This window comes from Struthio camelus, chromosome 1 (assembly GCF_040807025.1).
Source record: "Struthio camelus isolate bStrCam1 chromosome 1, bStrCam1.hap1, whole genome shotgun sequence".
Lineage (NCBI taxonomy): Eukaryota > Metazoa > Chordata > Aves > Struthioniformes > Struthionidae > Struthio > Struthio camelus.
Genome location: NC_090942.1, coordinates 4,735,826 through 4,763,498, shown reverse-complemented (window position 1 = coordinate 4,763,498; position 27,673 = coordinate 4,735,826). Strand labels below are relative to the sequence as shown.

Here is a 27,673-nt window from a genome sequence, read left to right as displayed (position 1 = left end):
ACTTTCATTTTACTGTCCTTCACCAGCATTGTTTAATCGATGTGACCAGACTGCCTTGCTAGAAAGCTGCAATACCCTTGCCTGGTAGAATTCATGGGGTCACAACCTCACTGCCTTTATTCCCATTATTCCTTCAATAGGATAGAAATAAGCAAGTGATTAGCACTAATTACTGGCTATTTAGGGCTCAGACGTACAGCAGTTCACTGCAGTTTGACAAGTTACTGTAGTATTTGGTCTACAGTAACTAGCTGTTGTGCCAAAGACTGAGAGCAAATTCATTGTGGGCTCAGCTGAGCTGATATCCAGCTCCTGCAGTCCTGGTAAGTCGTGTGTGTGTCGGAGTCCCTAGGAAGCAGTTTAATGTGGCCAGTACCATTTTAACGGAGACTTAGATATTAGTGGTTTAATTCTCCTTTTTCTTTTTTTCCTTTTCTTGAAGAAATCTCCGAGTGACTGTAGCAATTTTGACAAGGAATTTCTAAACGAAAAGCCTAGACTGTCCTGTGCTGACAGAGCACTGATTAACAGCATGGACCAAAATATGTTCAGCAACTTTTCGTTCGTGAACCCTAAAATGGAGAAGATATTTTCCTGAGGTCTGCCTTACCCAGGGCTTTCCTTACTAAAGGAATTCTCTGTAAGAGTTTGAGTAACACTGTCAGCTGAAGACTATGCGTGGTTGATTTTACCAAGGACCCACCAGGAAAGCACATCTGTGAGAGCTTGTACCACGCCTGGAGGCTTTCGGCTTGTTCCAGTCTATAGAAGATGCCAGCCACAGTTCACTAATGATGAAGTCTCTTCATGATATCTTTTGGTCTCTCTTCTCTCTTTTCTGGATGTTCTTGTAGTTGAGAGCATTTGAAAAGGAGGAGGTGCCAAAACCTGTCCCCTGCAAAAACTTGTGTGCCAGCCAGTGGGTTTCCCTGTAAGTAAAACCAAATATATTTCAACTTCCAGTGATGTTGGTGCCCAGTCCTGCAATTCCCACCTTGCCCCACCTCTTTCTGAAGGATGAATGGCAAGCTCAAGGCCTGAAGGCATCTGGGAAGATTTTAGATTGGCTTGGAAACCTTCACTGGCACGTGAGCAGAATGGTGCATGTGCACATAGAAATTTTGAAGAAGCAGATTACCTCTCCTCACACTTCGAAAATAATCTTCGCAGGTGTTAGGAGTCAGTTTTGCTTCCTAGGATCCACTGGGACAAAGAGACTGTAGGTGCACGTTCCAGCAGTCATATGTCTCAATCAGAAGCTCTTGAGCTATGGGCTCAGCCCTGAAGGAGGATCATTGCAATGGCAAGTGTCAAGATCCATGGAGAAACCCAATGTTTTATGCTAGCATTCAAGCAGGAAAGATAGGAAGTTGCAGTCCACAAGAAAGGGTTAAGAACCCCTGTTCTAAAGCTTTAATTGTTATCCTCACACATACCAGGTTTGGAGTAAAATCTGAACTGAGCTTTCACAGAGTCACAGAATCGTTTAGGTTGGAAGGGACCTCTGGAGATCATCTAGTCCAACCTCCCTGCTCAAGCAGGGACCTCTAGAGCACATTGCCCAGGATCACGTCCAGACGGGTTTTGAATATCTCCAGCGAAGGAGACTCCAGTACATCTCTGGGCAACCTGTTCCAATGCTCTGTCACCCTCACAGTCAGAAGTTTTTTCTCAGGTTTAGGTGGAACTTCCTGTGGTTCAGTTTGTGCCCGTTGCCTCTTGTCCTGTTGCTGGGCACCACGGAGAAGAGATTGGCCTCATCCTCATCCTTTCTGTAGTTTTATCCTAAAACTGCATCAGAAATGAGGAAGAGGTCTCCTCAAATCATTGTTTAAGCATCATAAGATTGGCCTTCCAGTCATATCACTGGCTTAATTTACCTGAAAGGTTGTAATCAGTCCTTCCAAAGGCTAATATGCTTTGTATTGCTCTAACTGATGGCATGTAGTGCAGACACAGGACAACAAACTGCACCCGGCAGCCACAGGCCAAGGACAGCACATTGGCTGAGGCTGGCCCTCTCCTTCCACCTCATGATATTTTGCTGCCTTTGCAATATGTGAAAATGTAGACAGGCAAACAAAAAAATCTTGGTCATGATCCTGTCATAGTGGTACCCTTCTTAAAGATGCACTGTTTTCTGAGGGTGAAGAGATCTAGAACCACCTAGGTAGTGCTTGTCACTGGCAGGCCAGTTAAATATTGGGTTAAAATTAAGTCAAAGCCCAAATAAAGGATTCAGTAATAATTTAGACTTAGGCAGTCACCCCAGCTGATGTTAGGTTCTAATTGAAGTGTGGAAATTGAGAGCTTTGTTGCGTGACCTCCTCCAGTCTGTGGAGAAGAGACGCTCTAGAGGATGAGCCGTCCCAAAATCCGAAAGCCTTTGGAGGTGCCTTTCTGGCTCCATGGGCTGTACAAGGAGCCTGTTAACTTGGACCTCTCTGTGGGACAAATCCAGCCTTGCAGGCTGTGCAGCAGTGTCTGGATTTCACTCGCAGTGGCGGTAGTGCCTGAAGTCGACCAGAAGAGCAGTTGCCCTTAAAAAGGTTTTCCCAGCAGAGTTAGCCCAGTGACTTTTGTGAAATCACTCTTTGTGCTGTATAAAATACAGGGGGAATCTGTGCTTACAGTTTGTGCAGCTGGTCATCATGTTTAATTAGAACAGTTAACGTGAATTTTTAAAATGTCAGTGCTGTTTGTACAGTTTAATAAAATGTTGTGTACAATTGGAGAGCAGATGTCAAGGTGAGTAACAGGGGACAACGATCAAAGGTGCTTGGAAAAACTGTTAAAACTACTCTACTTTTCTGGAGATGTTTCCCAATTTCAACCTGTAAATAGAAAAGGTCATCAAGCATTTGGACAACCATAGCTGTGCTGTGACTGCAGGGACAATTCAAATGCCGAATGCTGCCTACACTTTCTACTGTTGTCATAGAACGCTCTGTAGGGCCAAATCGGCCATGGATTAGACTGTGTTTAGCTCTGCTGAAGTCTATGGATCTCAATTTTCATCAAGGGCAGGTCAGTACCTAAAAGAATGATTTGGCACTCTGCAAAGGTGCCCAGGAAAAGAGTAAAATGCTCCTTTTCACTATCAGAAATATTTGTAACAGGTGGTCTACTACCTCAAAGTGGTTGCAGAGCCAGATGTGGGGAGGTGGCCCGTCACTGTTAAAGGGCAATTCAGGCCATCTTCCTTTGACATCTAATGAAGGATGGATCAGCCAAGTCCTGCAAGAGCCTGACCGTGCCCACACACTATAGAAGGAGTCTAGATGTCCTGACCCAGACTAGAAATTGCATTTCTAAGCATTTGAAGCTAGCTGAGAGGTGTCCCACCCTCAGTGTCTGTTAGGGACATTTTCTGTGCAAGAGCACAATGTTTTACTTGTGACGCTAATTCAGGGACACCCCAAGAGAGTATTCTGAGGGAGGAGGATCAGTTAGGTGCTGATTCACCTCTTGTGGTTGAGCAACTGAACTCCCTGACCAGAGACGGGGCTCTCTGTGCTCCTACTCATAGTCCCCATGTGGCTGAAGGAGCCAAACAGAAGAGCAGCTTGTGAGGGTGCACATGTTGGAGTAACTGCAATAGCAGATATGGCACTGAGCTTACTGTATTGCTTTTGATGCAAACCACAAGAGGAGGGGCCTGCTTCTCCCTGCAAGGTGTCATCAGCTAAAAAAACAAAGGAACCCGCTGAAGATGGGGGACGGGAGATGGGGGTAGGTGGGTACGAGCCATTACGAGCGCAAGTGCTGTGTGTCTCGCAGGGGGCACTGACTGAAAACTCTCTGAACTGTGTCTGTGGTGTGCAAAGAATGACGTGGTAAGCAGCAAGCCTTTTCCTGTGGTGAAAGCGATTGAGAGATAGAAGCCAACGAGGGCTGAAAGTCAAACATCCGCACGGAAATGAGCAGGAGGAACCCAGATACTCACAGAAATGTTGCTTTGCCTTGGCTAAACCTGGCACCTTCATAGCAAGCTCTTCTTTTTTTTTTTTTTTCCTTTCCCCTCATCCAAAAAGCAAAAATTAAAAAGTCTTTGACAGGTTGGGTTATTCATTTGCTAAAGACCTAGTTCTGTTCAAGAGCCCTGTGGGATCACAGCATGGGGCCTGCATACATCAGTGTCCAACCTTCAGCATCACCTGCTTCAGCTCAAGGTCTGGGAGCCCTTACCACGTAATTGCTCCTTCCCTCATCTTGCTTCTCCGTCCTACAGATATACAAATTCCTCCTTGCTGGCATTCACAAAACTAAAACTCAGGCCGTTACACGGGTCAGGAGGAGAAGGAGCCGCCAGTGAGTGAGAGCCGTGTCTCCAGCCCTCCTGCAGAGATCTCTGAGGCACCATCAGAGAAGGTTTGTTGGCTTACCCTTAGGCTCACAGCTTCTCAACAGGTTGGTTAGGCTGCAGCCCGCAGCCCAGTGGTAACGGTGTGCTTATCCCATGTGGGAGATGCAAGCGTAATCCTGCAGGTTACCATGCCCTTTGGTGCTCACGCAAAGTAGCTTCTACAGGAAAAGCACCTTTATCCAGTGATTAGTGGGCACACCTCGCAACGACAATCTCTACGACAAATGTGAGGATTGCAGAAAATCTCTGCTTGTCAGTGCAGCTCCAAACAGCTGGTGCTGCAGGTAGGTATGTTCTTCCCCCTACTACTGGATTTGCGCCTTTGCTACTTAAAATCGAGGAGAGAGAGATCACAGCTGGGATCTAAAGTGATGTCTCCTTCACCGATCCCAGCTCAGCTAGTGTATCACATACTGCAACTAGGATCGTAACCAATATGTGGGCCAGAGCATGCCTTCATGGTGTTGTGAAACCTGCAGAGGTCTTACAGGACCTTGGTAAGGACTGCAGGAAGCCTAAAACCTTTATTTCTTATTAAAAAAAAAAAATTACCAGAACCCATATCACAAGACAGACAAGACAGCTCACGCAGGGTTGGTGAAATGCATGAATTAATGCATTTGTGGCTGGTTTGTAATTGTTACCAGCTGCAAAATGATGGTCCTAAATAGTTCAGTGACTGTACCTGAGCACACTGGGATCTGGTCTACTTTTTGGTAACAGCCAGGACAAAGGCCTTTATCATTTATGCTAACTTAATATATACACACACAAGGATATGAAATAATTGAAAAACGAATCAGAAGGAAAGGGAAACAAAAGAAAAACGGCACTGAGCTGTGGAAGATGAGGCATAGGCAGAGGAAAGGGGAGAAGGGAGAGGTAGAGGCTGATAAAATTCTATGCAACACCTCCCTTCATTCAATGATTTTGACTGTTACTTTGCTGCTGTTTTCCTTCAAAGCCACCAGTACCATCCCAGAGTTGCTTTTGTAGCTGAAGCATAGGATTTCCAGAGATTTCAGAAACTGGGTGAGTCTAGGAGTAGGAGAAATGGACAGCTCCAATCTGACCTCCTGGGTGACAGAGCAGGCACTCCTACCTCTGCATTTCCCACAGAAATCAAAGTATTTCTACCCTAAATCTAGATTCAGCTCCCAATTCAAATACATGAATGCAGCTGTCTACAATAAAGGAATGCTGTTCAGGTGTTGACCTTTAATCATCGAGCCTGACTGGGACACCCAAGGGTATTCTGGAGGACTTCCAGGTTCATCTGCAGTGGGCACGAGTCTCACTTGCAATGTGTGGCATATCCCCCAGCCCTATCACCGCCAGGCCTCTCCAATAGCAACGGGCACCTCTACGTAAGCAACTGAATGAAGCTCTTCACTGGTGCAGTCAGTGGTGTCCAGACAGCAACTCAGCTCACCCTGCAGCAGGCACCTGCATTCAGTCGGCTGAGCTGCTCTTCATGGAGGGAACAGAATGTCACAGCTCGGCAGATATGTGCTTTTTTTCACTTTTTTTCCACTTTTGCCATTGAGTTGCTAAAGTACCACCTCCTTGAAAGTGAGTCAAAAGGAAGCGTGGTATGACTCATGTCCTGAACACCACCAGAAATGAATAGCCTTTGCTGTGGTGATTACCAGCCTCCCAGCTAGAGGAAATCTGTAGCTTTTTTTTCCACCGCCAGCAGCGGTTGGCGTGAGCCCAGTGGAAAGCAGAGTGGATCTACATGCTTGCAGTGGCTGCTTGTGGGACAGTGGCTGGCACTGGCCTACTGAAGTAGTCTGACCTAGAGACTGGAAATGTCATCATATTTTGTCACTTTCAAGCAGAACCTTTCCAGAAGAGATATCTGAAAATGAGTCATCCACATTTTTCTGCAGTCACTAAAGAAACTTCAGGAAGCAAATTAGGAATCCTTCTGGCACATCCTCATTAAGATGGACACGATGACACTGCATTCCCATTCCCATTGACCAGCCTCTTCCCTTCTCCTACTCTAAAGCGGTGATAACCAGAGAGGTAAAAGCTCAGGATTTATATTCTTTTGAGAACTGTCTTTGGTTTCAATCTAGATAAGGGCATTCAGTTTCACTTTGAGTTTCAGGATCTGATGAGTCAAAAATTCAAAGCAAAACTCTGCCTGAAATCTTCCTTCACCTCCATGAAAATCTTGCAGAAGCTTACTGCAAACTCTTAAGACCTTTGAAATTTCTTTAGGAGATCAACCAGTCCTAGTGGATCTCTCATTGTAGTTAAATTGGAAGAAAACTGTGAATTAACAATATTCAACACAAATTTGCTGAGAGAAGTGTCTTAGGGGAAAGATAATCTCATGGTTAGGGTGCTGTTGAGTCTCTGCAGATGTAGACTGATTTCAGGTCTGCTATACCTATCTCCTGTGGCCTGGTGCCATCTATCTTACTAGGCTTTGGCTTTTCCTGCTCTGCATGGACTTAGTTCTTACTCTGTTGCTCTGAGCTGTTGAGAGCAAAGGCTCTCTTGGAATGGGATTCAGCTCAACCAATCAGAGTTGCCTAAAAGTTCATCGCATTTTAACTTCATTGGAAGTTAGCTAGCTGCACCCAAGGTGATCATCTAGACTTCGTCTACTTTCAGTGGAAAGAGTCTAAGAGCATGACACATCCCGTCCTAAGACAGATACCCTGAACGGTTCACTGAACTTCTCACTCTCTTTTCACTCTGTAGACAGGTAGGTGAGTCCTGTCCTATGTGTATTTGTGTATCGTCGGGTTGGGCACCAGTGGGGATCTCTGAGTCAGACAGATATAGTGTTGCCAGAGTATAAACAATAAGAATATAAAATTGCCTCAGCTGGCTGTGACAGAAACGTGGTTTTCCTAAGACTGATGCTGAGTGAATGTGGTATCTAATGTGACAGCCCCGGTTTGGTAACTAGAGCTGGGAATAGCCAAGGGGACAGGCAACCTCACTGTCCACTTACCTAGTCCCTACTTCATCAGTTTATCTATAAGGGTGTTACAGTGTCGAAAGCCTTGCTAAAGTCAAGATAAACGACATCTATTGCTCTCCCCTCATCCACCGAGCTAATCATTTCGTTATAGGTTGGCCAACAATTACCTTTCTTTCATAAATCCACGCTGACTACTCCCAGTCACCTTCCTTTCCTTGATGGGTTTGGAAATAGCTTCCGGGAGGCTTTTCTCCGTGATATTCCCAGGGATGGAGGAGAATCTGACTGGCCTCTAGTTCCCCATGTCCTTCTTCTTGCCCTTCTTGAAGATAGGAGTGACGTTTGCTTTATTCCAGTCTACGCTGCAAAGTGAAGAATAGTCTCATGAGGTAGGGCTTAATCACTTCCAGCACAGCATCCACTGCACGTCTGTCTAGATGGCTGGATTTCAGCTAACTGTAGGCTGCCTGCAGCTTAGCTTCTCCCCTATGTATAGGAAGCCTCAAAAGCCGCAGAGGCTTCCCACAGTCCTGTGACACACAGAAGCCGAAGGCCTTTTAGGAATACCTGCCAGAGTCCTGGGACAGCCATGGTGGGTTGGGATCTAGCAAGACTCTGCCCATATGTGCCTTACTTGAACAGAATGTGGCTCCGTGCCAATGTCGTGGGTGTGCTTGGGCTCTCCAGCTTCAGGGCAGCCCAGCCGGTAGCTGAATCTAAGCATGGCTCTGGGTAGTGAGCAATGCATTGTTTTTTAAACCAGTCTTCAACCCCAGTGTAAGTGATTTGTAGCAAACCAGAGTATAGTCAGCCACTTGCCCTGAGTTTCCTCATTAGAATAATGAAGTTACCTCCAAAACTCAAGTGGATGAGAGGCTTAGATGAATGACTTAGTGTATCATTGGAGATGCTCAGGTAAGAAGGACGTAGGTATAGGTATAGGGCAGGGCAGGGGCTCTTTCTCATTCTACATTTGTACGTGTCAAGTAAAACAAAAACTCAATCTCTGTTCCGAGAGGCAGTGTGGATCTGTCCGGGATCCAGCCCTTAGTCACTCTCAACCTGTGCTGCTCCACTGCCTAAACAAAGCCTCTCCAACATGTGGCAGTTAGAGAGCTGAAACATTATTTTAATAATCACCTAGAAGAACACATGGTGTTTGAGTGGGAGAGGAAGTGAAAATTAAGCATTACACTTAATTTATGATGTGACCCTTTGTCTTAAAGGAATGTAAGCAGAAAATATTCAGACATCAGAGGGAGTGTCTTGGTTTTCACGTCTATATTCTTGTTATTGTTATTGTTAGCTTCCCAGCAAAAAAAGAAAATTAGTTGTCTAATCATTTCTATTTAATTTTCAACTGCTTTCTGTTGATAGTATTATGTATAACCTTTTTCCTAATAATTCCTTTAAACTGTGCACTTTGATATTCTGCTCAGCTCGTGGGGAAAGAAAAATCAGCTCTAAAAAAGCCATTTTATCTCTACTGTACATGAGGTTGGCAGGGTAATGTGGTATCACAGAGAGTATATTTATTTTAAATCATTGGTATTTTCCACTAGGGCAAAATTCTTCAAGATATATCATCTCATTGCCTCCCTTCTCCCCTCCCAAAATGTCATGGGGCCAAAGCAGTGGAGAAATAGGGACAAAATAGCAACCCTCATTCAAAAGGAACAGGAAAATGCACCCATCGAATCAAGTCAGTCCTAGTCATACAAGGCATAATGAAAAGAGTAAAAAATTGACAGAATGGGGAAAATGGAGAATGCTGTTAGCATAGGGATAATAAAAATCAGATCACAATGGCATTTTTGAGATAGTGAGGTAGGAGTCAGCAGAGGCACAAAATGACCTTTCTGAAAAAGATGATGTTAAAACTTAGTAATGCATTTTAGGTCTGCAGGAGATCCAGTGACACTAGAATTCAGACGGGAAGAGCAACATTAGCTGTTTCCTTGTGCTGCGCTGTCTTCACATCAAATGATACACCTCCCTGTCATTGTTTGGATGGGCAAAACAGAGAGGAATAAATAGAAAGTGCCCACAAAAGACCACAGCAAGTTTGGCTGAAAACCAGTGGTGTCTGGGGCAAAAGCAGAGCTTGAACCTGCTAATATGAGCTGTTGCCTTAACATTTCAGTTAAGTGCCTTGGCTAAAAACAGCAGTAATTTCACACACTTATGTGGACTAACCGCTAAGGGGAGACAGCTGTTTCAGCTCAAGCCCCTGTTTTTAGCAGCAGCAGCCATCTTGAAGCAGCTTCCGTCTTCCAGATGGAGGGTCAATGGACTTCTTGGGAACTGTGAAGTGGTCTTGCACAGAAAATAAAGTAGTACACAGCCAGCAGGAAGGGAAGCTGGCTTTGTAGGTTTACAAAAACCTGAAGATACCACTGTCCACTTCCACTTGTAAAACATAGCCACCCTCACGGTGAGTCTCATACCTCAGTCACTGCAAATCAAACTAGAAATGAAGCATCTGCAGTTGGATTGTTCTATTGGTTCTTTACTGGCTGCAGAGTAGGAGAGAATAAGAGGGAGAATAAGATTTCCTGTGCCTAAACTCTGCCAAAATTCTGGCTCCAGGAGTAGCTGAGAAGGTGACTAGGAAAGTTCAAGAAACAGGTTGGAACTGCAAAGGACCTCTGCAGAAGAGGGATGATGCAAAGAGATTAACAGAACCTAAACCCTGTGGCATACCTCTAAAATACACATTTCTTCTTTGCCGTCAATGCTCAGCCAAACGTTGACCTTGACACGGAAGGGTTGTGGTGAAGCTATGGCCAAACTCTTTTCAGTTGCAGGAGAAATAACTAAATATTCAAATGGAGCCAGCTTTCTACTTTTTCTTCTCACAGGTAAAACTCTTAGTGTCCCTAGTATGACACCCTATTTGCACCAGGGAATCAGACCCAAACATCTGATTAATACTTTGATTAGAGATTTTGGATTAACCTTGTGCTTCTTCAATGGGGATCACTGCTGTAGCATGACTTTGGCCAGACACTGCAAAAGAAAGGTGAAACAGCAAGTCTGAAAGTGTTCTTATTTTATTGTCATAATTTTAATCTTCAGGATATCCTAGCTTAGCACTGGTAAAGGGTGAAACAAACTTTGCTTATATAAGATTTGCTTAAGAAGATCCCTTTTCTTCAGGGTCTGTAGACGTAAGTTTAATGTTAGGTTCCTTGGAATCCTTTTTTCGTGATAGCACAACCCAGATTTCTCTTGTCTGACTCTAGCTATCTGGAAGTTCAGGTCTAGTCTAGCGTGTCAGGTAAGTTCCCTCTGCATTCAACAGAGACATATCTAGAAGGTGATTCCTCTCACTCCAAAAGGACTGCTTAAAACAAGTTGAATGAAACACTCTCCAGATGCCTGCATGACCAGCTTAGGCTAAAAATCTTTCAAACACCTAAAGTTAGGCAAGGCTGACAATGTCTGTGGCACACTGTGCAGTCCAGGTGCCAATTCCTAAAAATCAGATCTGTGACTATCTAAGTGCAAGAGTATACGTTGCAGGTGTCTGCACCTGAACAAGTACAACTTCAGCTCCCTCTATAGTCACTGGGGACTAGTTATTACTGTTAAAGAAACTTAGCACACAAGGCAACTCTTCTTTAAGTAGATATTCTCACAATTCATACCTTAAACATCATCAGCTGTTTTGATTAGATCTCCACTGACTATAACAGGACCAGAGCAGCTGTCTCATTTGTAGGCACCTGCAGCAAAGTCATTTAGAGTTAGGAGAGATGAATCCCCTTCAAGATGGGAACACAACAAGAAGGTGGTCACAGCCTGCACTAATTAAACGGTAAGCTCGTAGAGCCATCAGAGTGGCTGCATGAACAAGCTCCTCAAGGGGTTGGTTGTCTACATGCTGAATTTAGCAGAGCTTTTCAGGTAGGGACTCTCTTTATGCTGTGCATTAGCACAGTTCATAGATCAATGTGAGGTCCTGATCTAGGGATAACGCGTAATTTGACACTTAATAACACTCAATACAAACAATTACTACCAATAAAACTGATTATGTGAAACCTTAAGAATTTCTAGAAGTCACAATAAATGATTTTTTAAAAGAAACTCATTCAAACAGCTTTAATGGCTATGACAATATTCTTGTTACGAGGGACAGAAGTCACCTAAATCTACTACCAGGTGTAACATCTTCCTTCTACGCTTTAAGAGTTGTCCTCAGCAAGTTTAGAATTTAGATCTACAGTTCCTGAATGCCTGGTGATCTTTGGGCATGGCAATTTCGTTCACATCAGTCTTTCTCTGCCTTGTTTTCTCTTGCTCCCTTGTTGTGTTTAAATTATTCCTTCCTTTTTACTCAGTCAGTGGAGAATTGAAATTTGCTGATGTCAGGATCTCTGAACAGATGGGAGAGCAGTATTGATTATGCAGTTTAGAGTAAGACGTAAACAGCTTGTTAAAAGTAAATAATAGTAGTTTAAATGTTGTGTACAAACCTGTATAAAACCTAGTGAAGCAAATCAAATAATCCTTCCGGAAATCTGAGTTTTTCACAAGGTGATGAAATTCAAGAGCCTTTTTCACTTACTTATGCTGGTGCTGATATAAGATCTGATTGAATTAACAGTCTGGAACTGCTAGCAATGAGCCTGCCTTGAACATCTCAGCCAAACGAGATGTTTGCAGCTGATGTGTGAAAGGGAGAAGAGAATTGATGAGGAAGAGAAAGCCAGGAGGACAGGAGCTGCAAAGTACAAGCCAGTTTTGTTCAGAGTGGAGAAGGGAATTTATTTTTAGTTATAAATTAAGAGTCTGGATTCAAACTTGTCCTACTGTGTGTGACACTCGGATTGGGATCTAAGAGAGGGCATGGGGTAAAGCCACGTATGAAATGCACCCTTATTGATTTTGGTTCAAATTTGATATGTGTAATGTCCTATTGAACTGAGTACATTGTGAAGTCCATGCTCGAAACCCCTCTTTCCCTCCATCCACTAACCTCACAGTACCTGACTACCTACACCAAAGGGTCATGTCAGCCAGCAAATTAGATTGAAATCTGAAGGTGAGGCAACAAAGAGAAGTTCTGGAAAAAGAAAAATGTTTTTGAGCTTGGGCTGTTTAGATCGCTGGTGTAAATGCAATGCTTTCCCGATTTACGTCCGTGCACATCAGCGCCAAATCAGGCCACAGTCTAAGGCAGACGCTGAGCCAATCCATGAGGAGTATTCAAGATGATAACAGCTCAAACTGGAGCACAGGATATTTTTAACAAAGGGCTTTTGCAAGTTATCCGCTTGGGAGAAGGGAGTTTTCTTGGGGACTGATTCCCTGTTATTTTCACATTGAGCTGTTTTAGCTCTGGCTCAGCCTATCACCAGGAGAGGGTACAGTAGCACAGCCAGTTTGCAGATGCACAGGAAGGCGTGACAAACACCGGGACTTGCATCTATGCTGAGAAACACCCAGGTTTCCACGCTGATGGCAGGGCTGGCACGTTCCCTTCAAACATCGGTGCTCTGGGAGATGCCTCCTCCAGAAGGACGTTGATGCCCTCAGCTATTCAGCACTGCTGCTGCAAGGAAGAAAGAAAGAAAGTGTAAGAATCATGCTGTCTGCATCTCCCCGGAGATAACTGCCTGGACAGAGCAGGGATTCACAGTGTGCAAAATCAGAATTTCCCCTAATTGCCAAAGGATCTGAGCCCCCTCAAGCTTTTTGTCCTAATTCCCTAATTAGAAAGTAGACCCTAATTTTCATCCCCAACATGTGGTTGGGCACTGTGGAACTGCTTCCTGCCTTCTTCGCACCCGGACTCGAGGAAGCTCAGTGCTTTGCTCCCATGACTTTGGAAAGCTTCTGGTGACTGACGTCAGAGAAGCTGAAACAACCGGAAAGAGGCATTGCTGGGCTGCTTTCAGCTGAAATGTGTTACAGGTTCAACACGCTTTGAAAAAGTCCCTATTTAAGGAAAAAGGAGAAGAGAGCCCAAAGGCTGCCTTTCCAAGCAGATTAACCCTTTCAGTGCTGGGGTATATCAGAGGACCACTTTTTTGGCCCCAGAACTTCCAACAGATGCCTCTCAGAAGGGATCTGAGATATGGACAGGCTGGAATACAGAACAGTGTAGTGAAACAAAAATTTCTGCAGGGTCTCTCCTATAGGTAAATAATAATAATAATAATGGAAATAAAAATGCACATAATTAACACTGACAAAAAATAATCTTTGCATACATACTTGTGGAATCGGAAAAATGGCATGAGAAAAGTCAATAGTCCTCCTGGCTTGCATTCGTCCTCCCCCAGCCATGGCCAGTAACGCCCGTGCAGGAAAAGTGTCTGAGAACAGAGTGATCCTTCTCATTTTAAGTCCTTCCCAGCTCCAGAGTGTAAAGTAAAGAAGGAACAGGGTGATTAACATGGAAAATGGTTTTGCAATTATGGCAGCGCAGGAGGGATTTTAATGTAAATTCATTTCCCAGATTTGCCAAAGATTTCCTGTGTGAAATTAATAGCAGACAAATAGGCCCTCTGCACTGCATTTCCTTCCCTGTAAAACAGAGATGACAAGTCTTCTTTAGAAAGGAGGTCTGTTAAGGGTAGAGCCGTAAGAGTTTGGACATTCTCTGCTAACATGGTGACGAAGAACACAGACGTCTAGAAGGAGAGACCTCTAGGTGTGCAAATACACTAAGGTAACACACCAACTTTAAAGGGAATTGCTGCTGTAAGCAATTATTTGAAAATTTGAGAATCTGTGGTTTGTTTGTCTTAATTATTCACTAACAGGTGGTGGTTTTACTAATTTGTTCTTTATTCAAAATAGTTTGTGTAAACAGATTTTAAACATAACTTTCTTATGGAAGGATAGGAGGGTTCTCACTATTCTTTCCTCGATATTTGTGTCACGTGTGGCATATGAAATCACACAACTGTGATGCTGACTTTGCCACTACAACATCAGCTTTCTTTAAGAGGAGAAAAAAAAAAATTCCCTGCTTTTTTTTTTTTCCTGTTGGTAAATTATCTGCAAAAAGCTTGGCATTGTTTGAATAATAAAAAAGCTTTTACAGATGGTCACAAAAGCACTTGCAATGAGAGTATTCTCATGAATATTTATTCTCACCAATTCTCCTGGCAACTTAACTTTCCATAGACATTCCCTTCGAGTAAACACTCACACAGTCTCAAAAAAAGCAAATAAAAAGGTTTTGCACATAAACACAAGAACATTCACAGATTATTTATATTGCAGCGCTATCTAGAAACCTCAACCAGAAGAAAAGCCCTCGTGTTCGGCGCTTTAGAAACACAGAGGGAAAAACAACCTCCTTCCTGAGGAGCTCGGTCTAAACACACAAAATGAATGACATGTTACTGTCCTCATTTTACAGAGAAGGAACTGGTGTTCACCGCAGTCGAGACTCGCCCTAGATTACATAGGAAATGGCAGAATTACAAAATTAACCTCTACTCTCTGAATCTTGTACAATGTTGTAAATGCTTTTACCAAGCAGTGATTTAGGGACTTTTTAGCATGCAGAATTTTGGCTTTATCCTGTTTCGCAGCTCCAGGGAATGTGCTACCCTTTATTGCTAGCCTTAATTCGTGTCCTGGTAGAGGCAAGAATTGGAATTATTCACAGTAATGAATACAGACTATTTTGCCGTAGCCAAATTTCTTGTGCACGACATGATTTTGAAACAAAGGCAAGCCACCAATTGTGCATGTTTATTGATCACCGCAGTAAATATTTGAGCGGCATAGCGGGTCAGGTGCAAGGCAGGGAGGCTGGAGGGATCAAGGTTGACGTATTTAGCTGGGATACTTGTACCCACATAGTTCTTTTACATGAGCTGAATCACTGCAGATTATGCCTGGTTGAAAGGGAACAGTATATTCCATGGTGTTTAAAGATGTCACACTCGTTACAGAGCTTTTGGAAACCAGTGAGTCAGCAGGAGGAACACAATGCCAGTTCCAGCTATTAGGCAGTTATTTAAAACAAAACAAACAGAAACAAAAAAAGCCACTTGCGAATTCAACAGATGAAATGAATTCCCTGCTTTGCAAGGGCTAAAGTGTTTGTACACAGGCAAGGGATATTTTCACTTACATAAAGGTCACTCCAGTTCAATTGCTCCTTTAAATGAATTATTGAGTATTTTCTTTTAATCTCATGAAATGGGGATGTCTGTAAACAAGGTCTGAAGATGCAGAGAAAATCAAACACTAGCAAGAAGCGTGTGCAGCAGCGGAAAGGTAACAGGACAGTCGCACTATGGAAGCGCAAAAGGTCACAGCCAGGTTTTAACACACAAAGAAAACATATGGGAGACCTCAAAATGCTGTCTGACTTCTGGTGAACCACTTCTCATGCGTATCTTGCCTTCCTTTTGCCTGGCTGGCCTGTTGCAGTTACTTTTCTAGCACCGCTTAGATTACGGAAGAGCCTGTGACCTGCAGAGCGCCACTGAAAACCCTGGACGCTCAGGACACCGAGTGAAAACAGGATTGAAGTCGTTCAAGCCGTGCTCAGACAGCTTGAATTCCGCCTCTGTCTATGTTCCTAGTGTTTCCCAGTGGAGGTTCAAAGCCTTCAGGAGTGCTATCTCGGCAGAAATACTAGCTTCTTGGTTTAGGTAGAATTTAGGTATCTGGCTATAACTCATCACCTTATTTTCCAAGGTATTTAGATGCTTAAGTCCTTCCAAGTGGAAACTAGAAACCTAAAAACATCTTGGATGATATGGAAAAATGTAGTTACCCTAAACTCTCTAGCACCGGCTGAATCTCTCCATAACTGTACGTCTAGCTTAAGTAGCACTCTCTAAAGCATAACTGAAAACATTAAGAAATAATGATGTTCTTCATTTTTTTCCACGTGGTATCTCACATATGACAAAAATAGAAACTCCAGAGCTGCACGAGCTGCACGCTGGAGCTTTGGAGTCAGCTAAAAAATCAAGATACTGTAAAGAAGAAAAAAACCCATTATTTTCTGTTCATGGATTTCCAGTAGTCACCAACTCGTTTGTCAGTCAAAGTTATTTGAGGAGCACTGTGTGCAAACTTCCCATCTTTTGTCTTTGTAGCCTATTCTTTTGCAACAGCTGTCTTCATTTGCACTTTATTAGCACTGTTATGTGACTGTCTTACCAAGAATCTTCCCTTCACCAACTTATTCTGGGCCCACAATACACTTCACTTCTAGGCAGCCCTATCTGGCCAAAAACTTGCACCAACAATTCTTCTGGTTAGAAGAAGCGGTCCTTTTACAGGAATAACTATGTGCTATATCTTTATATAATGAATTCCCAATGTTCAGTTGTTAACACCTTATGTACTTATTTACAACCCTGCTTGAGCACAGAGTAATCCTCAATCCCAGACTCACGTCCTTTGAGAGTCCCCCGTAGTGTTCTGGTGGATGGTGGTTTGAGACTTGGTACAGATGTGCTTTCATCTGCGAGTTTTTTTCTCTCAAAAAGTTATTCTCCTCAAAATGAGAGCAGAACAAACTCAAAATGGCATGAAACAAAAAATTGGCTTCAGTCTGAGCTTGTAAGCAGGGCAAAGTTCATGCAGCTCCGAAGCTTGGTCTGGCAGCTAATTTTTTATGAACTTACTAGTTCCTGTGTATGGGCAATATCGCCTCTTCTCAGAACTCATCTTCCTTGTAACAACGTAGTTACTCACACAGCAATGACATCAGCCTTTATTTTGATAGCTCAGAGATATTTTTTCTGTAAAATAAAAAAAACGGGAAACAGATGGCAAGTAAATCACCCTTGTTCGTGGCTGAGTCAGATCCAAAAAGAAGAACAGACAAGTTCAAAACCAATGGCATGAAAGAAGGCTCTCCAAGACTTGTCTGGGTCATAATCAACCCATTTCCAGTACAGTTCAGAGACGGCTTTCAAAGAGACCAATCTCAACCATATTCAGGGCTACTGTACCCTGGCCCCAAACACATCTCTCTAGCTCCTTTGCTTCTATTAGATAGACAAGGACAGATCCAGCAATATCCACCTACTTGTCTTATTCTCTACCTTAAAATATTCCTGTCTCAAGAGAGAGAGAAGAATTTAATAATTGCAGTTCAATGCCTAGGAAGATCTTCAGCTTTTTTGTTTCTTAGTACCCGTCTTGTCGCACACGCCTAGCAAAGTGTCCCCACTCATGGTAAAGGCAACGAGAGTTCAGCTGTTGCAAGTTTTCCTTTGCAGCAAACATCTGGACATATATGGGCTGGCAGGTCAATCTGCATAGATATATCTCCTGATTAGCCGTGTCACTGTAGTCTTTTGCCGGTTTGGGCCTCAAAGGTCCACAGAGCACTGAAGAAGGGAAAGGAAAGAAACTGGTCCTTACCAAGTTGATCTAACTTGGAGAGCGGCACTAACTAAAATGGAGAACATGTGAAAAAAGAACTTCTCAAATGGCTTCTCTTTCTGTTTGTCTGTGCTCTTGGAATCAGGAGATGGCAATTTTTTCCTTACGTTCAAATACCAGCCAATGGTAGATTATTGCTTAATTCTCTTGAATCACTTGTAGCTCTTCCACAAACAGTACTTTGTGACTGTCACAAATTCAGGTTCTTTTGACTGGAAGTGTAGATCACGTGAACTGTGATCTGATGCCATCTGAAATATCTTGAACTTCATGATCTTCCAACCTCAGGACCTTGTGGTAAAGCTCTTGGAGTTTTTTGGTGAAAAATAGGGAAGTTAAGGGGATACTCTACTGCTGCAGTTGACCGAGACTGCTGATTTGTATTTGCAGGTTAGCCCCTCTGTCAGATGATGAATTCAGTTGAGTAGGTCACAACATTTTTTCTGATACCCCCTTGGATGACTATTGCACTTAGAGCACGCTCCCAGCTTGCCATATTTTGTGCTTTCAGATTTGAAATCTGCTTTCCTAATGAGTTGCTTTAATTAGCTATTTGAGTGGAGTTTTCTGCCAGCAGTCTCATTTGCTAAAATACACATGAAAAGTAAATACAAAAGAATATCAATTGTGAGTGTGTCTCTAAATTAGAGTGAGTATCCACCGTGCTTATTTGACGGTAATTGCTATGATGTAGTAAATCTGTCTTTTTTTAGGGCCTGGAACTATCCCTGACTTTCGAGGGTGTCTGAGTCTGGTATGTATATCCACTTCACTTTTATAGATGCTGAATCCAGTCGAGGTTGGGAGTGGCAGAAAGTCGTTTCTGTCTGACACCCGTTTGTTGGCTTCGGTAAAATGAGCCAGCAATCATAGCTAATTTCCTGCTGCTGAGAAGCCATACCCGTAACTGACAACCCTAACGTCCTACTCTGCCAGGGACCCCAAAGTCCAACGAGCGAGAACGATCCCTCTCAGCATGGGAAACATACGTCCTTCCCAATCACCCCTGAGTTCAGGGGACTGGGAAGTGCCAGTGCCTGCCAGGCTGCCCAAGGCAGTCACATCATCTTGAACTGCCAAATGATGATGCACTCTAATGCAGATGGCCACAACTAAAAGGGTTTTTTTCTTTTTTTTCCTTTTTTCTTTTTTTCCCCCCCTAGTGCTCCTCTGTGCTGCCTGTGCAAGAGCTGTGAGACTTGGGGAATACCATGATTTATTTATATCCTCACACGCCCATCTACTAGCACCAGCACTGCCAGGCTATAAAAACCCTGCCTTTTCTTCCCTTTCTCTCGTTCCTAGTATCACAGATGAGTGTGACGTCAGGGCTCACAGCCTGGGAAAAGGCTGTCATCTCTCTCCCACAGCCTAAAAATGACAAGGTAAGTCCAGCTTTTGCAGAAGCTAGTGGAGACATTTGGGCCAAATGAAGGACAGCAGGCAGGTCAGGAATGAAACCTTCAGTTTTGGCTATACTGCTATAACTAAGAGGGGGAGCATCACCCCGGTCCCTAACAGCATTAACCGTTTGGATACACCCTTGCCTTCCAGCTGCTAATCCTCTTTCTGCTCACCTACCACAGCTTAGGTTAGCACCATATCCTCCCTTACCCTCAAAGCCTTTCCAAAACTCTTTATCACTCTTCTTAAGGCCCCTCTCTTGAATCACACCTGCATGGATGGAAATTGTCTCCTTACCGCAGACTGACAGAGAGCATGTCCCCCACTGACGGATCAGTTCAGCCCCAGCTGCCACTCCTGAAATCCCTCGTTTAGACCAAACCAATGCGGGAGCAGCCTTGTTTCTCCCTGTCATTAACTCTGGCCTGGGAATTTGGTGGCACCTCTTCAGCGAAACTTATTGTAAAAAAAACTCAAGTGAAGCAAAAAACTCAGAGAGAAAAAATACAAGACGTGTTATTACAAGCTGCTCTGTCTGCAGGTTAGAAGTGATTAAATATGAGAGTGACTCCAAGCCAGTGCTCGAATTGTATGGCTGTAAATGAAGGGAGAGACTTTTGCAAATGTTTTTTGACTGCTTCACCTTCTCCCACACTGGCATGGCCTGGTGGGATCCAGGACTGCTAACAGCAGTGCAAAACTCACCTCCTACTCATCAGAGAGGATCTGTGTCTTGCCACTTGCTGGGTCCCAGCTACGCAGAGGCCAGCACGGTTTCCCAGCGCCATGCGGCTGATTAGGTAAACAGATGAGTTTATCACAGAAGGTTTTCCCTGAGGATGGGATTTCAGGACAAAGAATGAGACAGGCTGGAGAGCCTGAGATTATCTCTGCGCTGCAACCTGGGAGCAATTCTGTCTCCAAGCTGTTGATTCAATCCTTGCTTGTTGCAATAGATCTACGTTTTAAATATTTCCCTCAGTCTCGGTGCGCAGCCTCAGTTAACCAAGCAGTGGGCTAGCTGCTGGTCAATATTTTCCCATATCCAGAGTTGCCCAGACCAGTCAAGTTACACGCCCTGAGGAGGAACTCGCTCTCTTTGCTGTTCTCCTGCTTTCTTGACCATTTGCAGTGCAGCATCTCAGTCCTTCTCTTTTGCGGTCACCTTACCTGCTCATCAGGAAATCTAATTGCCGTGTCATGTCTGTTATCTGCCAGGACTCCTTAAATGAGGAGCCTCTTCCTGCAGGGCAGTAGCAGGCCTCTTCTCCTTCTCCATTAGAAGGATGGGCCTATAATCGACCTATTTCGATGTGGTGCATCGAAAATGAAATGTTATAGTGCTGCTCTGCAAGTGAGTAAGACCTGATCCTGCTGTGGGGACTCAAGATGCAGGAGTTACATGAAGGTTGCAAATTCGAAACTTGAGAGGTCTATGCAAACATGTAAATGTGAAATAATGGGAGTCATTTATTAGCCTCATTGTATCCTATCAATGGCTTGCATAAAAGCTTTTTTGACCAAAGTCTTTTTTACGACAGGCTTCAACTGTCTTTAATTGTCCCAAGAGCTCAGTACGTGCTGTTTCTGGGAGGGTACTGCTGGCTGGATTTAATAGTGTGTGATAATAGCCCATCAGACTAGATAATGCAGAGTTCCTGTGCCCTAAAACTTTACAGGGAGGGAAAAGATTGCCTGATTTTAAAGGATGGATCTAGTGACTTGCCAGGAATGCATCTGGTAGGACTGACCATGAAACTGAAGGGCTTCTGGGAATACAAGGGGGACACAACTTTAACCGACTCTTGTAGGCAAATAAAAGAAAAGCTCTGGCCAGAGACCGGGGGCACAAAGGAGGATTTGGAGCCTGGCCTAGACTTTATGCCTCTGCTTCGTGTTAATCCACTGTTTGCCAGTAGTTATTATTTCCCTCATGAGAGCTGCCAAAGGGATTGCGAATGGGACAGATTAATCAGCCTGTTCAGTGACTAAGAGATTCTGTGCCCTCTGCAGGAGTGAACACAAGATGGTGCTGCCATCCACCGAAAATGCAAGTCTATAGCCGGCCTTGCTTTATGCTATTTCTGTTTCTCAGTGTGTTTAAAACGATCTCAGTTGGGATCTTTTGTTGATGAAGCTTTCCAAGAAATCTCTGAGCTGCAAAGGAGGAAAAGCCAAGATGCCTCTCTGGCAGCCTGCTCTTCGCCTGGCTCAATATAAGCAGGGTTAAATCCATGTTGCATGAGATGTGCTAGCAGAGATACACTGATATATTTATCAAGGACTGTTCCTATCCGTCATCCTTGGGAGAAACTTCCCCAGGGGACTGTAATCATCTTCGATGAGGCCCCTGGACTTTCTGTAGGACATGGTGCCTACCATCCTTTGCCTATACGAGCTGGGTTAATCCCACGGGGCCCAGCAAAATCCCTGTCAGCCCAGGCAGAAAGTGCCAGATGGCAAAATGCAATACAAGCTGAGCAAATACTAGCAACAAAAATGCACTGTCCAGAATTATATTGTAACCAAATTCAGATCTGCTGTGTCTGCAGAGTTCCCACCTCAGTCAGCATTTGAGAAAGACTTCTCAATCCACTGTATGTGCAATGCGAACTCCCAGGCCAGCTCTTTGCTCCTCCCCAAGGGGAACATTAATGACCGAAATACTTGAGACTTGAACTACTGAACAAAGCTGAGCCAACACTGAAAAAAATCACGGGAAACAGAGGAGTGAACTACGAGAGAGATGGAGCAGAAGTCAATTGTCTGTTCACAGAGTTGTGAGACTCATTGGGAAAAAGATGCTTTCTGTGAGTGCCTGCCGGACTAACAAATTTGAATGACAATAGAGGAGTCCAGTTCCCCACAGGCTCAGAAACATTCCTTATCTGATTTCTGTGGCTAAACACCTGTGATTGAGGTGGTTGAGGCATTTATGAACCATGCAACTGGCTGTCCCCGTCGTGCTTGCAGGCGGCTTCGTTGGGTCCAGCAGTGAGAGAGCTGACTTTGCCTTCCCCATTAGGGGCTCCTACGAGCTCTTAGTGAGTCTCCTTTCTACCCAGCCTCTTGCTTGCAAGATCTGTGGGAATGTAACCGCCTGGCAGAGGTCCCCCTCTCTGCCGAGTGTGATTAAAACCAGTCAACTGGTTCAATAGTTCTTCATGGGACATGCGGCATTGCTTAAGTCTCTCTCCAAAGGCAATGAGGCTAAAGGGAGACTTTTCTCCTCGCTGGGGAGACAAGCTTTAAAAACTGAACACAGATGTCCTCTTCATGAGAGGGGAGAGGGCTGCTTTGTGCTTTTTGAACTCTGAAAGCCCCTTCCCGTTCCTAATTTCTTGGCTTCCAAGTATAAAATTGATGATTGACACGTTATTGTTGGGTTTTTTCCCCCCCACACTGTCGTGGGAGCTTTGCTGTGCCAGTGCTCTGGACTTGGCTTTGACATTTTCTCCATTTTTTTCTCATCAAAACCCAGATGTTTTTCCCCTAACACTGCCATGCCAGTGGATCAGCGGAGGCACTGTGGGCTTTCATTTCTGGTAGCACTGTAATTGCACTTCATGCAGGTATCAGGGACACAGGAAAAAGAGGCAGGCTGTTATTCTCATGGCAGCTCTCAGGACACCGAGGGGTTAAAACAAGGCAGGAAAGGGAAAGGAGAAATGAGCTGAAAAACTGCCTAAGAAGCTTTGCTTTCCATTGATATTTTTTGAATTAATTTTTCGCAACAGATTTTTAGGTTTCTGCTCCCTCCTGCAACACCACCTGGAGATTTTTTTTAATGCTTTATGAAAATGCTTGACAAAGAGACTCTTTTTGAGCCAGCTATGGTTATCATTTGCTCTGTGACACAGGCCAGGCAGAAAATCCAGACTGAAAAACAGTCCAAACCCTCCATTTTTCCCTCAAACAAGAAACCAAACAGCATGTTGAAGCGTTTTTTACATGCAAATCTAGAACTGAACCAGAATAACTTCTTCATAACTGAGCCTGAACCAAACCTGTCTTCCCTTCTCAGCCCCCACAAACTGGCCTGATTCCATTCCTAGAAGTCTCTACTCCACGTTTCCTCCTACAAAGCATAGGCACACGTTAATGAAAAAACACTCCTCCCTGCACATGCCTAGAGTTTTAGGCTAAGCTTCAAGGATTGCTTGCAATTTGACACCATATCAAATAAATAGCTGAGGGGTTAGAACCGAATAAATCAAGCTATAGAAAACTGCAGCGTGGTTCAGTCGTGCACCAATTCAACGGGGGGACCTTCGATATGCTGCTCTAATCTTTATCTTTCTTTAGATCTTTACTAAGCTATGCCTTCCTACAACTGCCTTGATTTTAGTCAGTAGCCAACCTATTCCCTTTTGCTGGTTCGTTTTCACGGTCCCTCGTTTGGAGAGATCTGTCCATGTCGAAGAGGCTGCTTGTAATTGTTTGATAGCTTTCCGCTGTTGCAGCACACCCTCCTTCCTCTCCCGATTTCTATGGCTTCTTATAATTTTAACATAAAAACAGCATCTGTGAGGGTGTGGTGAGAAAAGTCCTTCACAGGCAGACCCACATAGCTTACTAGAATAATTTCTAATTTCTGGATTTGGAAAAGTAGGTGACTCTATTTTAGAAAGGAAAAAGCAGACCAAGGGAAGGTGCTGGGGTAATGCTGTGCAAATTGTAGACTTTGTGAGCTTCTGGTGGCTGAGAGAACATCTGCTTTTCTGGGTTAGCTACTGGTACTACGTAGCTCGTCAGGGACAGATTGGGTGGGATAATAATATGCTTTGGAAAACTCCCATTTCACTGCTTTTTGGGTCAGGTCCTCGGATTACATGAAAGCTGATGCTGAAAGGTAAGACCCTCATGCAATATCATGGTTCAGATAAGGTGCTGTGTGTTTGACAGTCCCAGATTGTAATAATCAGGCTTTTTTCTGTGAAGGTCTCATCTTGTTCACCTAGTGGTGCCACAGATGATACCAGCCAGGACACAGATGATACCAACTGTTAGGAAGTCCTATGCAAGAGTGATGGACAGCCAGTTGCACGGTTCATAAATGCCACTTGAAACCTTTGGGCCAGGTACTGAGCAGGAATACATTGTCCTAGCCCCACGGATGGAGCTGTTGTGAGCCAAATGAGCTGAGGCAACTTTCACCAAAGGGCAAGAACCACTGTGCTCCCTGCCAGCAGGTCCCATACGTTTGGGACAGTGGGGAAGGGGTCGATCTTGCAAAGCCCCCTCGACTTCTCTGCTGAAGCGAGAAGGAAAGGCACTGACTCTACAGTGGCATGGACATTTTCCACACAGGAGAGCGAGCTGAGAACTGTCAAACTCATTTGTCAGCTGCCACTGCGCAGATGGCAAAAGCATTCACTCGCCAGCAGCTTGGCAGGGGTTTGGAGCAATGACCTAGAAGCTAAAGGCTCTTTGTTCATTATTAATCCCTGCAGCTATGCAGTCCCAAAGCCCTTCCCTTTCTGTGCAACACAAGACCAGCTTTCATAGCCATACCCTGTGCCCCATGAAGTCAATAGAAAGAGTGTCATTGTCTCTGGTGACCAGAGCACTATGCCTGGATTCTGCAAATTTAGACTGGCTTCTGCTTTTGTTGCAATCAATACAAGTATTACCAGTGACCACAGATGAATCGAACATGCATCTCTTAGGAGTCCCACTATTGCTGAAATCTGTGGTGACATTCTCCCGTGAGTTTCAGAGGGTGCAGGATAAAGCCTTAGATTCCCAGTAGGTCTCTAATATTTTTAGGTGTCTTTCACTCTCAGAAGAAGGAGAACTAGATCATATACTCCTTTCCCTGCCTCTGCATAACCCTTGTTCAGAGCTTGCCTTGCGTTTCAGGGGAACTGCTCCTGGTGCTATGTGAAACTGCTACTGGGATTTTAGCAATGCATTTTCCCATGCAAAAAGGAGCTAGCAAATGAAGGGCCGGGCAAATAAGCATGAACTTGTTTTCAATCAGTTAAGACTCTGTTTAATTGTTACAAATAAAAGTCAATCCCTTGTTTTAGATCCCTAAGAGAGATTTTTCTCCTGACTTTTACATTGCCGGAATCTCGTCTGCTCTCCCCAGCTTTGCATCATTCTAAATACATTGATATTAAAGCTGATATGAATTAGTCTTTAATAAAGACTAGAATGATCCTCAGATCTGGAAGAAAACAAAATAAAACAAAACACCGGGCTGAAGAACCTCACCCTGCAGCTCCTGCAGCCAGTCTGTGTCTGTTGGTCCTTTCCTGAAGGACCCCAAGTGGTGGAGATCCTACACCAATGTAGGACAGCATTACAGTGCCGGGGGTATGTCACAGGGCATTTGGGGCCCTTAGAGATGCAGTTGTCTCTCTTGTCAAGAAGACTGCCATGACAACCCATGTCCAGCATGCTCTGCCCGCTGTCAGTGCCCCATCGCTCATGACATGCTTCCCACAGCTGCTGCCCTTTTCCAGAGCCGTATAGTTCTGCTTGGCCCAGCCAACAGTTCCTTCTTCATACTCAGGTCTAGAAGTCTCTCCTTTGTGTGTGTTTAAGGGGGAAAAGACACAATTTGTATTATGTCTCCATGGCACTGCCCCATGTGAGCTATTTCCATTACCATGGTTAAAAAAGAGAGCTCTTGCTTTCCACTCCTGATCTGTCTTTGTCCTGCTTCCAGTCACTGTATCCTTCGATGGAGAGAGGGACAGCCATGAAGCCCGGAGACAGGCACCCAAGATAAGAAGGACAAATTGCTCTTTGGAAGTGCCTTCCTCTCCATATTGAATACACAGGGAATCAAGACAATTATTTTGCCCTGAATCCTTAACTTTTCGGTGGCAGAACCTGGGTGAAACCCTACCCACTGACCATGATCAAACTATGAGTCTTAATTTTCTTCGGTAAGGTTAAGCTAGAATGTTCTGGGCCACACTTCCCAGACCTTTCTTCAGTTTTGGATAATTTTGGCTGTTAAAATGGTTTTTTCTAGGATAATTTGGAGATCTCGGCACCATCGCCCACCAGCAACCCTTCTATCACCATATACACTTCTAGCAGTTTCTGTGTCGCCTGTAGCGAGATGCAGGCTTTATGCAGCATGTTACTCACAGTGCGCTCTCTATTTTAGGTTGCTTTGTTCCTTCCTTCTCACACACTACTTAAATTAGCAGCCTTGTAGGATAAGATTAATGAAAAGAATGTTTACAGATTATTATTTTCTACTTTCCTGGAAAATTTTCACTAGAATTTTAAATGTCCAGAAATGATAATTGGCTCGCTCTCTTTTTTTTTTTTTTTTTTTTTAAGAAAAAAATAGGTGAGTCATTTCTATGCTGAGTTAAATTTGTTTAATACTTCAGCAAAAGGGCCCAGGGCAAATGCTGATGAAGGACTGACATTTCTCTTTACGTCAGTAGATGGAGCCACACGCTCAGCAATGTCCCTTTCCACCCAGAGGAGCTTGGAAAAGAAGTTTGATGGTTGTACTGGTCACTTCCCAGCGCAGACTCATCCAGAAAGAGGGGAGATGCCTAAAGGGAAGAGATGAACAAAGGAGATGAAGAAGCAAGGATGGGAAGAATGCAGTAAATGCCAGGACTAGGAGGATTTTCCACTTCTTCAAGGACTAGATTTATTAGAGAACGACTAATGCAGCTCTAACTGCCTTTTACCCTACCTACTGTAACACACAGACTCTTAAGTTGCATATGTAAGTGTTTGCACCTCTCCACAGCATGGCTGGATCCATTCCTGAGACCACTGATCTTCTCCAGAAGTTGTTTTACTGTCTCCTGTTTGCTGGGACAGCCCAAACTCTTCATTAAATTCCTAAGATTCCATGTATTATTGCCTATTAAATGACTTTACTAGCCTGCGGCTTTGGTGCCACAAGCCTGGACAAAGTCTGGAAGCGTACCAGTTAGGTGCCTGTGGGCCTTCTACCTCCTCACAGTCACTCTCAGCTCTGTCTTTGACCGACCTAGAAGGAGAAAGAGAACAAGCAGAGCTGTCTGCAAGAATGGGATGAAGTTACATTTCATGCTGGTCCTCCGGAGCCTGTTGGGAAATGCATAACCTGACAGCCCCTAAAGAAACTCTATTTACCGTCTTTTTAAAAATGTGGGCTGCGTGGAAACTATAATTCACAGCAGAAGGTGCCAGCTTTTTGCAGCTGATGAGAATATTGGCAGTGTCTCACTGCAAAAGGTCAAAATCTTTCCTACCCCATCGTCATCCTTTCTCCTGTCCTGGCCTCTGAACCATTCTGCTGCTTCCTCAGGCTTTCCCATGAAACTGGTGAAGTTCAGCAGGTCTTTTCAGCTTATATGGGCTCTCCGCCTCCTCTGCCTTATCCTCAGGACTGCATACGTTACTTCAGCATACTTTTCCAAACCTGTTACTAGCAAGTTTCCATGTGTTTTCTCTCTCCAAAAGCAGAACAGAGATAATTCTTCATCTCCTCACAGCAGTAGAATCCATAATTTGCAGTATTTCTTCCTTAACATGGTCCAAAAATGAAGCACTGTGTAAGCACAACACCTTCTTGTTTTTGATAGGTAGGTAAACGACACAAACCT

General features: G+C 44.1%; 1 protein-coding gene across 5 annotated transcripts in view; it reads left to right on the top strand.

Annotated features, from left to right (window-relative positions):
- Nucleotides 1-2,734, top strand: part of PRKCQ (protein kinase C theta) — a 66,123-nt gene extending 63,389 nt beyond the window's left edge. For all 5 annotated transcript variants that reach the window (XM_068957868.1, XM_068957792.1, XM_068957952.1 and 2 more), the window contains one exon: nt 443-2,734. In XM_068957868.1, the coding sequence (XP_068813969.1) occupies nt 443-598 (156 nt within the window). In that variant the 3' untranslated portion in view covers nt 599-2,734. The remainder of the gene's footprint in view (nt 1-442) is intronic.
- The last annotated feature ends 24,939 nt before the right edge of the window (nt 2,735-27,673 follow it).